General features: G+C 45.7%; 1 protein-coding gene across 1 annotated transcript in view; it reads right to left on the bottom strand.

Moving 5' to 3' along the window:
* The window catches only part of VPS41 (VPS41 subunit of HOPS complex), an 828,363-nt gene that overhangs the window by 240,985 nt on the left and 572,113 nt on the right, over window positions 1–15,265 (bottom strand). Inside the window, exons 17-18 of the mRNA XM_085607440.1 lie at window positions 12,807–12,899; window positions 1,595–1,722 (exon numbers count right to left, since the gene is read on the bottom strand). Coding sequence (XP_085463566.1) covers window positions 1,595–1,722; window positions 12,807–12,899 — 221 coding nt within the window. The remainder of the gene's footprint in view (window positions 1–1,594; window positions 1,723–12,806; window positions 12,900–15,265) is intronic.

Below are 15,265 nucleotides of genomic sequence, written 5' to 3'. Positions count from 1 at the left end.
TGTTAACATGTTCTTCTAAAGTAAGATCACTATCCAGGCGTACACCCAGATCTTTTACAACATCTTTGGGGGACGGGGCAGAGCCCAATTCCTCAGGCCACCAACTAGGGGACCATCTCAGTTTTGCCTCTCCAAACAGCATGATTTCTGATTTGTCAGAGTTTAACTGTAAATAATTTTCCCTCATCCACTGCGCAACTCCTTTCATGCCCTCGGAAAACAAGTCTCGGGTAAGCGGACTAGTTTTGTCGAAAGACATCAAAAGTTGCGTGTCATCGGCATAGGATATGGGGTCAAACCCAAGCCGTCTGAGGTGTCCTGCCAAGGGGGCTACATAGACATTGAACAGTGTAGGGCTCAAACAAGAGCCCTGAGGAACCCCCTTGCTGATCCTGGTGGTGGACGAGCTAAAAGGACCTAGATTGACAGTTTGCGTCCTGTTGGTCAGAAAATCAGTCAGCCAACCAAGCGCTTTACCTCTTACACCCGTCTCCTCAAGTCTGGTGATAAGGACCTGATGAGAAATGGTGTCGAAGGCAGCAGATAGGTCAAGCAGGACCAATAACACTGCCTGACCCTTATCTGCTGCCATTCTGATGTTGTCTATGACCTCCACTAATGTGGTCTCCGTACTGTGTTTTGGACGGAAACCGGATTGTGATTCGTCTAAGCATTTGGAAGATTCAATAAACGCGGAAAGATGTTTGTTAATGTGTTTTTCCAGGAGTTTACTGTGAAGGGGGAGCAGTGAGATGGGTCTGTAATTGGTATAGTCCTCCGGTGACAGTTTCGCATTTTTCTTAATGGGAATGACCTGGGCTGCCTTCCACTCTGCCGCAAGAACGCCATCTTTTAGTGACTTATTGAGGATGGCACAAATAGAATTGGCGAGCGAATCTGACAAAGTGGCTGTGATTTTGGCAGGCATAGGGTCTAGTGGTGAGCCGGATTTGGTACTTTTTAGAAGAGCAGCAACTTCCAGTACCGTGCATGCAGGGAAGGTGTCAAGGGTGTGCAATATCTCTTTGACGGGGATGGAGTTTGAGGGCCGACTGGGGCAGGGCCTACTAGTCGAAGTAATTTTTTGATATATATTTTCAATTTTCTGAGACAAATAATTTGCAATATTGTCACAGAGGTATTGTGAAGGTGCAGCATCTGTGTTACAAGCCTTGGGATTTGTAAACGTATTTAATATTTGGTAGAGTGTACGAGAAGAATTTTGGTGGCTCCTGCAGTGCAGTGTTCTGAGCCACCCCCCACAAATTATTATTTTTATTCTTGCACATATTTACATATTGTTACTCCTAAATGACAGCAGTCTTGGAAATGAATGTATGTAATTATTTTACAAATCATATATTTTGCTGGTAGAACTCAATTACCGTGTCGCGAAATGATGCATGTCTAAAAAGTGTGTCACCAACATTAAAAGTTTGGAAAGCACTGATTTACAGTGATGCCAAACAAGGTAAATCATGGCCATTCAAAATAGTAAATGAGAAAGTAGAACAAGTTCCACAAAGCCGAAAATGAAACATAAATGCTCCTCTTACTTTGTACCCTCTGGTAACCTACTAAAAGGCGCACTTACAGCTCGGCCAGCGTTTTCAGCAGCGTCCTGTTCTGCGGATCTTTCTTCAGATTATCCTGCACAGCTTGCACGATTGCTTTGTTGTTGTACAGATCTCCAGGCCACTCTTTTATCAAGGCAGAAAATCCCTAGACAAAAGAGAACTCAATGAAACACAGCGCTGAAAGAGAAGATAGTGTCGCTGCACCCAGTGTGGGGCCTGGAAATAAGGGATTATGTGACAGAGGATGACAAGCTGTTCGGATGGAAACCGACACCATAGCATATATGACAACATTCAAAACAGAGAGACTGTTTCATCGTTCCATTGGGGGGCTGCCCTGCAGTGCTTTGTGTCTGCAAACAATAATACAAAGCTTGCGGTACTACGGTGTGCACAACACCGGGCGCCCGTTTGCGAACAATGGGCCAAGCTAAAAGAGAACATAATAAGTACTTTCAGAAAATGAAAACTCATCTTGTGCTAGAATTACCATTAAAGGAACAAATGGCAAAGCATACAGTAAGGCACTGAAGACATCTCAGAGCAGATAAAGAACAAGGTGGAAGTGCTGCTGGTATGCAGCCAAGGGTCCAGTTACTATCTTGGCGCGAGGAGCATGCTGCCAGATTTAGAGGAAGGCAATGTGGAGTTATATAGTGCTGCATCCACAACATTATGCCCTATTGGGTACCACATGATTTCAAGATGAACGGGTACCAAAGGATTGAAAGAGAAGTATAGATGCCTTGATTATTGTATTAGAGATGTGATGCCCCATCACCCTAGGGATAGCAGTAGTCCTCCTACCCAAGGCCAGGCAGCCATGGGAATGTTCCCTCTCTAGCTGGGAGCGCACACCTTGCTAGGGGCAAATGGAAGGCCCCGCTATTGCAGAAGGCAAAGTGATCGAAGAGGAGAGCAGCACTCCCCACCACCTCATAGCATTCAAAATAAGCTCTTGGAAAAAGTGGCACCTTTCTCTCCAGTGCCTCGGCTTGCCTCTGTGCTGCAGCCTTCAGCACAGCAAGCTCAACTGAACTGCCCATTACATATTTAAACGCCTAGCTGATTTTGAATCATTTTTTTTTTAACATGAAGTTTAATGCATGTGCTTAAACCATTTTTCAGATTCTTACTAGTTCCCTCTAAAATATCATTAGAACTTAAGATATATTTTTGTAAAGAACAAGTTACTTACCTTCTGTAATGCCTTTTCTAGTAGGGACTATCTAGCTGCAGATTCCTTACCTTAGAATTATACCAGGCGTCAGACTGGATCCAGAAATGTTATCGTGAGCAGTACCCATGCGTGCCAGTAGGGTGGAGTTGTTTGCCTCCGCATGGTGTCATCTGTGCTGGAACTGATGTGCGTTGTGCCTATAAAGGCGCCACTTCACTGATGTCAGTTTCTAATCGCGAATTTCCACGCTAGGAGCACACAGCCAAGAATAACAGTGACCAATGGTGTGAAAAACTAGGGCTCTAAAAGGAAAACAGATAAGGCATTGCCGCAGGCAAGTAACTTGTTCATCTGATAGAGACTTTAACTGTAGACTCCTTAACTTAGAATATATACCCAAGCAATACCATACTGGAGGTGGGTCTGCAAACATGATTTAAACCAGAAAGTCTTGCATGACCGGACGGGCAAAGTGCCCAACCCGACGGAACGAACTGTCTAGACAGTAGTGTTTGGTGAACATGTCCAACAAGGCCCACGTTGCTGCCTGGCAGATGTCCAGGACCAGAACACCGCGTTCTAGCGCAGTGTTTGCAGCCTTTGCTCTGGGGGAATGAGTATGCAAACCCTTCGGGAGTTGCTTCTTGACCAATGCCTAGCTGATCTTGATACAGAGCAAAATTCATAGGGAAATAGTTTCCTTCTGCACAACCTTATATTAAATATTTATTAATTTAAGAAGCGCCTGAATCACCTCGCCAGGGGTATCGCCGCGCTATAGGGTTGCTACAGCCAGCCGCAGAGAAGGAGCGGATTAGAACAATGAGGTTTTTAGAAGCCTTCTGAACTGTAAATGATCTGGGCATTGTCGCAAGTGGATGAGAAGTTGGTTCCAATAAGAAGGGGCTAGGTGGGAGAAAGCTTTACCACTAAGGCGAGATTTTTTATAGCGTGGAGTAAGAAGCAAAGATTTAGTCCCTGATCGAAGGGACCTAAGTGACAGATATTTGGTATATGTATCTGCTAGGTAACTGGGACCTTGGCCATTCAAAGATTTGTGGACAATGCAGCAAATCTTAAATCTGGTCCACTTCCGCACCGGAAGCCAATGCAATTGTTGCAGAAGAGGGAGGGAGGCCCTTCAGGGGCGGGGGGGGTTGGAGACCAAACGAGCCGCAGTGTTCTGGACTACTTGCAATCTATTTTTAAGGAGGCTTCATTAGCTGAAATCAGCAAAGCATTGCAGTAGTCCAGGCGTCTTAGCACCAGTGCCTGGATAAGAGTTTTTCGAGTGGTTAAAGGAAAGAAAGGGAATACTCTTCGGAAAAGACTTAGCACATGGAAGCATGCACCAACAGTAGTTGTGGCATGCTCCTTAATTATTCGTTTCTGATCCAGGCGAACTCCCTGATTTTAAACCACCAGTTTGGGAGTCGGAGCGGTGCCCCATTCCACTGTTAACCATCTTTGGGACCACCCCACCGATGCATCTCCAAACAACATGATCTCAGTTTTCCCCGCGTTAAGCTGGAGGAAGTTATCCCTCATCCAGCCAGGGATGGCCGTCATGCCCTCCGAAAAAGTAGACTGGACATTGGGATTGTTTTTATCAAAGGAAAGTAGGAGGTGAGTATTGTCAGCATAAGATATTGGGGTGACAAAGGAGAGCTCATCAAACAGCACCCGACTGACAAAGGAGCAGTCATGTTCTAATCCAGTGGTTCCTACAGCTTTGACTTCTGAGGACCCCTACTGGCATTCGCGGACCCCCCTTCACCGAGTCATGATTGGAAGCTGGGGACCCACAGCAATTTCTATGATTTGAACCTCAAAACAATACACGAAAATACAACACGTATACACCAAATGCTCAAATATTGAAATATTTTGTTTAATTAACAATCAAATATAGAAAGATTTCAAATGTTTTGTTTGTACATACTTTATTAAGTTAAATAATAGGAACCTCTATTCTAATTTATAAAATACAGTGGACATTAGGGAATGTCTATTATCCCAGAAGAAACTACATTGACAGTGTACCTTTGGTAGCTGGTTAACATGGAATACTACAGGACGATTCACTTTTAAATCATTGGTTCCGTGCAAATCTTTGGGAACTCCTTCACAGCATATAAGGGTTGAATCAGAAACAGAGACACCAGCTATTCACAGTGGGGCACTCAGGGCAGGGGAACACGACTGTACACCATGCAGTAGACATTCGAACATGATCTCACGTTGGACAATTGCTGATTTGGCAGACGCAGCCCCACACAGGTCGATCTGGAATTTGGCAGCTGCAGTTCTGCATGGCCAGCCACAGCAGGTGCAGACCCACCTGGGATGATCAAGAATATGGAAGATGCAGCCTCACATGTGTTGATTAGCAACATGCAATCATTATAGCCCCTACCAGGCCTCGGCAATCACGTTGTTGAGTCGCGGTTCCCACCTGCAAAGGGAGTGACATATATGTTAAATAAGGTGGGGCTAAGACAGGAGCCCTGAGGTACTCCATTAGTCAGTCTTGTAGTCTTGGAGCGGAAAGGGCCTAAGTTAATGGTCTGAGTTCTGTCAGACAGAAAACTCAACATCCATTGTAGAGCATTCCCTTGGAGGCCAATTTCCCTAAGTCTCCTGAGCAGAGTCTGATGGGAAATCGTGTCGAAGGCTGCCGATAAATCAAGCAGGAAAAGAAGCACTGCTTGTCCGTTGTCCAAGGACATTCTGATGTTATCGGTGACAGCCACCAAAGCCGACTTTGTGCTGTATCTGGGTCGAAAGCCCGACTGAGATGGATCAAGGCAGCTCGAAGCTTCGACAAAGTCAGACATATGTTTATTGATATGTTTTTCTAATACCTTCCTTTTCTTGACCCCGACATACCCCACGAAGAGTTGATTGTCCACCCAAAACGATTTTGTGTGGTCAAGGAATAATGACAATGCTCTTCTTTGGTCCAGATTGTGGAGTCTCTCCTTTTTTTTTTAGAGGGATGAGGCAGGGAATAAAGGGTAGACAAATTGATGAACTGGCCTACGTGGAATGAGGTGACTACCTTTTGCAAGACGGGCACTCAAGTGCTAGGACCCAGCTTGTCTGGGAAGAAAGACATATGGAGCCTGAGATGACAGCGCCTGCAGATAACTGAACCTCCGGGCAGATGTATTGCCACTAGGAAGGCCGTTGATGATGAAAAGCCCAAAAGGGCAGGTACAAAGTGGCTCAAAGGGAGCACACATCAGAAAAGTAAGAACCGAATTAAGGTCCCATTGAGTCACTACAAATGGAGTTGTGTAAACATGTGGGAGACCTTTAAGTAACCTAATACCAATAGGGGACTTGAAGAGGAATGTTGGGCTGGCAGCCGCAGTAAAGCGGAGATGGCAGCTAAGTAACAGTTTAAGGTGCCCAATGCAGAGCCCCGCCAGGCAAGGGTAAGGATAAACAGCAAGACCTGAGAAAGGGGGGCAGATAAGGGATCAATCTGATTTTTAGCAAACCATGACACTAATTTATTGCAATGGCTGGTGTATACCATCTTGGTGGAGGGGCGCTGGGCTACCAAAACAACAGTGCAGACTTCGGGCAGGAGGTTGAAAGCGGTCAACTGTTGGTATTCAATCTCCATGCATGAAACAAAGCATTGACAGGTTTTGGTAGAGAACCCTTCTTACTTATCCTGTGACAGAAGATCCTCCCGAAGGACCAATGGCCATGCTCAACAGCTAAAGTTAACAAAATCTCTGGTGCCCAGTCCAGAGCCACAAGGATGATTTGGGCCCGGTCTTCCTGATCTTCTTGAGAACTCGGAGCAGGAGTGGTAAGGGCAGAAAGGCATACAGGAGGCCTGAGCTCCACTCGAGATTAAGTTTCTCAAGCGCGGGCCGCCTTGAAAACTCCAGTGTGCAGAACTGGCGACATTGTGAGTTCTAGGCGGTGGCAAAAAAATCAAACCACGGACCTCTCTACTTCTGAAACAGACCTTGCACCACCTCCAGATGGAGATGCATTCATGATCTGCTAGGCTTCTGCAGCCGAGTTAACCTGAACTGACATTCAGAGCACCCGCCAGGTATTGAACCACCAGGGAATGCCCTGATGTTTAAGCCATGTCCAGAGGCACAGAGCATCTTGACAAAGGTTCCATGACCTTACCGCACCCTGCGTGTTGCGGTACCATTTGGCAGTGGTGTTGTCCATCAACACCTGCACTAACCTTCCCTTGATGTATGGTAGAAAGGCTTTCAAGCCAGCCGGATTGCTCAGAGCTCCAGTAGGTTGATGTGAAGCCCAGATTCTCCCAGAGACCAGAAATCTCTGATCACCACTTCTACCGGATGACTGTCTCATCTCAGGAGTGACATATATGTCACCACTGTCAGATCTAGTAGAGGAAGGGAGAGGAAATTATGCCTGAAACAGTAATGTGTCCCGAACAGCACTAATGAAAGGAAGCATCTGAGAGGGAGTCAGCACATTGATTGTGAACTCCAGCAAGTGGAGGTCAGCCAAAGCCCGGAGGTGGGAGACGACTGCCTGGGGCAAGTTTGCCTTGAACAATCAATCACTGAGCTAGGGGGAGACTGGCAACCTTGATTTTTGCAGATGAGCTGCAACCACTGCCATCACCTTTGTGAACACCTGAGGGGCGCTGGTAAGACCAAAAGGGAGCACGGTAAATTGAAAGTGCTCATGGCACTCCCTGAACCGGAGGTAGCGCCTGTGGGCAGGCAGGACATGAATGTGGAAGTATGGGTCCTGCAAATCCAACAGTACCAACCAGTCTCCCAAGTCAAGGCAGACAAAACTTGAACGAGCATGAGCATTTAGAATTTCTCCTTTTTTAGTTGGAAATTGAGATGGTGAAGGTCTAGTATAGGATGAATGCCTCTGTCCTTCTTTGCACCAGAAAACAGAGGGAATAACAATCATAACCTACTCCTGATGTCGGCACCCTCTCTATGGCTCTCTGGGCCATGAGAGCTGCCACTTCCTGGCAGAGTAAGGAGAGATGTTCCTCCGTCAGGAATTGGGGCATGGGTGAAGGGGTAGCCATGAAGGGGAGGGAGTAGTTACTTTGGACAATCTGGATAAACTAGCGGTCTGATGTAATTGACTTCCAGTGGTGCAGGTGATAGCATATCCTGCCGCCTACTGGTTGCCCACGATGGTCGGAGCGCAAACTAAAGGGGCTTGGACGCTGCTGCTGCTGGGGGGGGGGGGGGGGGTGGCAGTGGACTGGGTCAACCTCTAGCTACCTGACCCATGAGGTCTGGGTCCACCCAGATGCTGGGCAGCTCGCAGGCCATGGTGGCTGGGTAGGTAAGAGCTTGGATGGTAGCCCCTTTCATGGCTACAAAAGGAGCAAAAGGCAGACTGGGGTTGCACTCCAGCAGTAAGTCCGTGTTGTCCCCGAAGAGACAGGAGCCATCGAAGGGCATGTCCATAAGCGAAGCTTGGACAGCCCCTGAAACGCCAGTTGTTCTCAGCCAAGTGTGGTGTCGTAAGGCCAACGATGATGAATCTGCTCTGCTCAGCGAGTCAGTCATGTCCAGCCCACATCTGATTGTCGACTCAGCTGCGTCTCTCCCATCTGCCGTAGCTTGGGACAGTATGACCTGGGCCTCCTCGGGATGATGGGCAGCACCTGCGCAATTGAATCCTGCAGTGCATGGAAGTAACGGCCCAAATGGCACGCAGTGTTTACTGACCGCCGTCCAAGGCTGGTGGAAGAAAAACAATTCTTGCCTAAGGTGCCCAGGCTCTTAGATTCCCTATCCAGTGGGGTATGAATGCGCCAGGGTTTACAAAGGAAGTGGAGGCTTGGGCCACCAAGCTCTCTGGGGAAGGGTGTTATGTAAGATAATTGGGGTCTCCTATGGTGGGACAATGGCTGTGGGCAATTGCCCTGTTCACAGGAGCCCCTACGTAGGGCTTGGACGAGGTCCCCAGCAGGACATCCGTAAGGGCTTCATTAAATGGGAGAAGAGGTATGAATGGGATCACGGGCTGAAGCACCTCCGAGGGCAAGCTAAGGTACAGGACCTCGGCCGCCCTTCTCACCACCATAGCAAAAAAAACTCCTCCTTCCGTAGCCACTGTAGGGCGAGAGACAATGCCAGTATGAGGAGAGGTGTCCAGTCCACTTGCGTCTGCCAAGTCCTCACACCAGCCCATGTTGGGGTTTAGGGGCTGGCATTCCTCAGTGGCCCCTCCCAATCATCCCCAAGTCCTAGCTCATAGGAATAAGGCTCAGGTTCCAATAAGGAGGGCAAGGCTCCAGTAGGCGCTTGTCTGGCTCCATGTTGGAGTTGAGAATGGAGACAGCGCCGTGGGGGTGTGGGTTTTGCCGGCACCACCGAGAGCATCGGCATCGCGACTGCCGCCAGAGAAGGTTGAGGTGGTATGACCAGTGCCTATCGGGATCTATCCGTGGATCCAAGGGTCCTGACAGGCACGGGGGTATACCCCTCAGCAGGGGATCCAGGAGGGACCCCTCCAGAACCCATGGTGCATGAAGGCGCGCTAGAGGGAACAGGCTGCCCAAATATGAGGTGCAGAGCCTCATAAAATGTGCTAAGTTGGGGGGTCGCTCCGGCTCCCGGAATCTTAGGGAGGTACAGAGTCAGACCTTGAATGAGGACGCTCCCTCGTCTAATTGCAAGACTTCAATGGAGGGTATGATTCTCCTGAGCACGCACCTCCAGGCAATCTAAAAGGACCCTCCCCATTATGTTCGCTGTTGAGTCAATGAGAGATATTGGGCAGTAGCATCTAGGATTCCCTTTATCTCCCTTCTTAAAAATTGTCACAATAGTGGGGTGGGACCAGAACTGTGGTGGTCCACACTTAACTAAGCTCTTCCACACATTGGTGAGCAGAGGGGCCGATAGGGAGTTGCTGTCATTAAACAGATATACTGGCACCTAATCAGGACAAGGGGCCTTAGGGTACCTATTTATAGCGGGCCACCACTGCTGTAAATTCTCCATCTATGTCTGTGGAATACATTATGATGGAATCCGCCGGTCTCAGTGACATGCTCGCTGTTAACAAATGGATGAAGGTAAACCTTGGGAAATGGACTCACCCACTAATGGGAGAGATCAGAATAGAGAGACTGGACCCTGTAAAGTCTCTGAAGTAATCGAGATTTAAGACATGCCGAAACGCTTGGTTTTGGTTTTTGGGCGCCAACTGCTATTAGGTAGTCACTTGTATTCTCTGCAATAGTCTTCTTTCTGTTATTAAGGGCCCTTTTATAGGCCACTCTGAAAAAATGCACACCATCAAGATTCCTGGGTACTGCTCTAGTGCAATAAAAAGGTTTCTGTATGACTTGGAACACAGTGAATCAAACCATCTAAATGACTTTGGCCTATGGCACCATGGAGATAATGTCTGCAACTCTCTAATAAACCCACACAGGAAATGACACTGTATTTTTGCCTCTGCTTACTCATCCAGACAGATAGAAAACTCCACTTTTTTGCATGATAGCAGATCTGTAAGCAAACTTATTTTGTCAACGTGTTCCCAGATCAGGTTTGCTTAGGGCACCCCTAGTCTACTCACAATTTCATAGGCCACATAGATAATGAGGGCATTTGTTTTCACAGGAGTCCGGGCCGGCTTCTTTTACTTCACAAGCGGACCTTCTCTATGATCTAACCCATCCTTGGTGAATTGTTGAAGCAAGCACAACAACCCAACTCTAGGGCTTAACCCATGTTGTTTAAAGGGTATTTAAATAGGGTGTGGCCGCCACTGTGAATTTTTGACAAAGGTACTGTGAGAGCCTAGCTAAAAATATACTGAAGTCTACAGACACTTTTCCACGAGATCATGAATACCAATTGCTTCTGTCCACGTGACCCCATTGTATTCACTGACAAAGGGGCATTTCAACGGGAACGTTTCTATCTGCTAGTTCTGATACTGCTACAATGACATCTAAAAGAGATTTGCCTGGTTTCAATTGTTTGTAGGAGTGGGCGAAAATCAGAAAGCAGGTGCAAATTCTACAGCAAAATAAACTTTGTCATAGGATTCAGACCCGCCTTCCATGCAGGCAGCACACCCCCTTAGTTCCTGTTCTCAGGGTTCACAGTTCTCTGTAATTACCATTTAGCGACCCCTGTGCTAGGAGCCCAACAGTGCTAATTACTGACAGAGGCCGCTACAGCGCTCTCAAGGGGACTTCCTGGGCGGCTGATAAGGGGATCTGCAACCCTTTCATACGCAGAAAACAACTTCATGAGCAGCTGGGGAAGCAATTCACTCCGGCCTCCGAGCAGAGACAGTTATTCATTAAAAAGTAGTTGGTGGAGGGGAGAAGTGACTTAAGTTTTGGAAGACACCATTCAAAGAACATAACCTCAAATCTCCCGCTCCCCTGCTTCTCCAGCACTTTAAATCCTGCCTCTATAGGGAGACCATAATATAAGACTCCCCCAGTGGCTACGTGCTGATAAGGGCGTCTATTGCATACCACAAGGCTGCTAACACCCTTAGCAGCAGTCAGTAGTTTGAAAACAGCAGATTTCAACAATATAATAATTTTGCTGTGGACGTTTGCCCAGCACTAGACTACAATGCATCTGGAACCAGTCTTGCACAACAAGGAACATGCATTATGGTATTAGTATAATAGGTGGTTTATATATCAAGTAGAAATGTACCTGAATCAATTCGAACGGTTAAATATTGAGAAATATACAGATAAAAAAGGTGTGCGCCATTTGCAACAAATACAATTCTTTTTATTAGTTTAACAAGTGCCATGTGACAAATGAACATACGAAACTGAAGGAAACTTCCCTGGAAGAAAAGACCAAACAATGTCTTTAACTTATTTGCCTTGGCATAGAGGTCAGAAACATCCTCTTCGTGTGAACAGAAATGTACTCATGAATGTTCGAGTGTCTATATATGCATGCAGCAAGAAAAAAAGGCTATACGTCCTAAGGATGGCAACTAACGACAGGAGGAATCCGAATCCTGGGAATTGATGAATGTGTGTATGCAAAGATATTAACCGTAACAGGCTCAATCTAAGAGAATCAGAAATGAATTGATGATTAGTGGGTACACCAAGCAAGTGAGACAATGCAGCCTCAACCCTGGTAGAAAGGACACAAAAAGAGGGCCCTTAGGATTTTTGAGATTCTCCAAGCAGATCCCAAGAATGGTAGACAAGTGCTTGTGAGCATGCTGACTCAGTGACCACCCAACATGATAGTGGGTGCATGCCTCCACACACAATGTGAGGAAGGCGGCAGGCAAGAGGGAGAGGGTGTTTGCATGCACCTGATCAAAAAGCCACTCTCACTGGGAGACCAGGAAGAGAAGCAGCCTGTCACGCCTACTGTGGGCACTTCTCAGCACAGACGGGACCAGTGGAAACTACTTGAAAGTCTGATTTACCTGCCTCTCCGGATGACATGCTTCACATGAAGTGACGCGACAGGTAGCAAATGAAGTAATATCAAGGGCAAAGAAAAACTACCCAAATGTGCGGACTTCTTACTTTTAATGACGGACAGAGGCAGTTAAAAGTGACTTTTAACTTTCACTGCTTTGTCTCTCCAGTTAGAGGTGATGCTGTTTTTGGTCTTCCCCAATTCACATTTGGTTAGGGGCTTTTATATGAACTTCTTCTGTTTTTGTGATTGAAATATTTAATGTGTAAATTGGAAACACTAATAACGGTCTACTTTGGAGTTATGAGGGAGACATAAAACAAGATAGGAAAGAGCTAGCTATAATTGTGGTCTTTTCAAAGGACGACTACACCCTGACCACCTGATGTGGCTACAAGTTTGAAATAGAATTATTTCAGAATGTAAAAAAAACATGCATTCAAGGGCAAATACATCCATATGTTGCTTGCTTAATGAGCCTTATGGCGGACCCAGTGTGCAAATCCTTCATTTAACCTGATTAAGGTACCTAGAGTTAAATAATGTCCAGTAATGCGAATATTTTAAAACATTTCGATAATGTAATAAAAATACACCAAAAGAAAATGTGGTTTGCTGTACCTCATAATCACTCTGCAAAAACTCATCTAGGATCATTTCATATATCACTGGTCTCAGGCGCAAATCTCCTCTTGGCAAATACCGGCTAATTGCCTGCAAAGCAAAACAAAGCAAAGCATAACGTAACACACCAACATCAATTTAATTTAAAATCTTTCCAAATAGCTGTACCAGTCATGACCGCTCATACATCCCATGGGCCCAAAAGGTAGAGAATCTCCATTCCACCACTCAGAGCTTTTCAATGAACAATTCCTCTCTACTTGTACATTGCTCTATTGCTTGAAAACTGGGTTTCCTAGACATAAGCCGCAAAGCATACCTACACATGCAGTCAGCAAATGAGTACTGACGTTGACGTGGCTCATGAACACCTCACAAAATAGTCACCACAGTCATGAATCGTGTTTTTACTGGACCAAAGCAAAAAAAGAGTTATCTACTGCGGCTTCCTGCAGTACTGGCATTTTAACAGCAGACCTCCACAGCATCTGTGGGAATGCATGTTTAGACTATCTCGTGTTGTGACTTTTTTACAAATGGGCAAAACATAGGTGTTGGGTCCCAAAATACAACTAAACACATGCAACAATACGTACACGTATTGGTAAAATTCAAAACATTTTAATTTTCTCATCTGTGGTGCGATTACAGTGCTTAATTTGTGAAATAGTAAGCGCCAGTGCCCACTGTGCTGCTCAGAAGCCAGTGGCTAGAGCGAATAAATATCAGCTTCCGGAAAACTAGGGCTGAGTAGTCCTAAATCCACCTCAGGCTTCTTTAATCCACTGCAAGATACTTACTCCCTGCCAGTTTATCTCACTCTTGCAGGTTCCTGCTTTCTCCCTTCGTGACTATTTTTCCATCTTTCTCTTGTTCCTTATTTCCCTGTTTGTGGGGTTTCCCTCTCTTGCTGAGGAAAAATAAGTGCCGGTCCCCACATCAGCACCCACCGGCTCAAATTAAGCAATGGTTGCGGTTTTCCAAACAAACCGCGGTAATGCAGGGACATTCTAGGTAAAGCAGGGACGTTGGCAGTAATGCCTTTCTAACATCTGTCTAACTTTTGACTTAATTTCCTTTCTGTGGTTGGGAGGGATTTGCCTTTTTCATGTTCTTTTTTTCTTATTTTAGGGATGATACATGTTTTAATTACTTATTTCTGTGCGGTGAAAGGCTGCTAACCAAACTTTCAATTCATGAGTTTTTACCCATTAAATGTGTTCACATAGAGAAGCTGATTGGCCTATTTGACTTTAATGTAAGTTCATGGTAAATGTTTGCAAAGCATAAAAGTCAAATACCCAATGTAGGATAGCATAACTTTACACACTCACATATGGGGCTACACACCTGGCACCTGGGCTGACAAGCACCAGTAACACCAGCGTTAACACATCAGTGTACAATTTTAAAACCAATCCGTTTTCACAGTAAACAGATACCTCTGCACCTAGCAGCTGCAAAAAAACAGTAGCTAACGTTCATATTTGTAGAAAGCATGTTTCACCAACATGCATGTTTTAAAAGTAATAAAAAAACAATGTATCTTGCCATGTAGGCCCTCTGACAGGTTACATTGGTAAATCAAGTCCATAGTTTAGAAAGCCTATTTCCGCATCCTATTCTAGGAACCTCCTTAAAACTTATTTTCGTGAAATTGTACTAATTAGATCCAATCTAATTGCTGGGCAAACTAAGATTTTTAGCGCAAATACCACAAAAATGATTTATTTTGAGAAATGTTGTTAAACACCGCCTTCCACTGATCTGTTTTTTAGAACCTGTTTACACAGAGAGGTGCACTAGAACCCTGCTGCCACAGTAACATTTACTTCGGTTCTTCTCTAGCTTCAGAGCATTACGATTGCCATGAACTTCTAACATAAATCTTGCGCTTCTACAGACAAGACAGTATTCTGATTTACTGGCACTACTGTGTGCACGATATCAGAAAGAAAATAAACCCTGATTTAAGGACTGGTAGGTCAGCCCAGCCCTTAGGTTTCACAGGCACCTGTGAAAGGAAGAGAGGCACGTCTGACAACTTTAGCTACTCAAAGACAGGCCAGGCCTTTTGTCTTAGTAAGTACATGTCAAATGGAGGCCATTCCAAGGAATCACTTCGAAGGAAGCTTCCTATAGGCATCCTGCCACCATTCAAGAGAAGGATAACAGATAGAAACCAAGCAGGGGGTGCATGTTTCTGACTGAGAGGAGTATAGGGGCGGTCTCGGGTAAAATTGAGCTATCATTTACGAATACGGAGTAAAACAGCAACGTTTTGAAAAAAGTTAAATATTCATAGAAGCTATTAGAGGAGATAAATCCGGGAATTATCCAAGTAGGTCCACCATAAACCTCGTTACTATTGATATGGCACGCATAGTGAAAGGACCCTTCGCTGCACACCTCAATCAGGAAGAAATGTCCCGATAAATAGGGCAAAATGTGTTTTC

The sequence above is a fragment of the Triturus cristatus genome, chromosome 5_2 (assembly GCF_964204655.1).
Source record: "Triturus cristatus chromosome 5_2, aTriCri1.1, whole genome shotgun sequence".
In the NCBI taxonomy this organism is placed as follows: Eukaryota; Metazoa; Chordata; class Amphibia; order Caudata; family Salamandridae; genus Triturus; species Triturus cristatus.
This window is presented reverse-complemented; position numbering and strand designations above follow the sequence as displayed.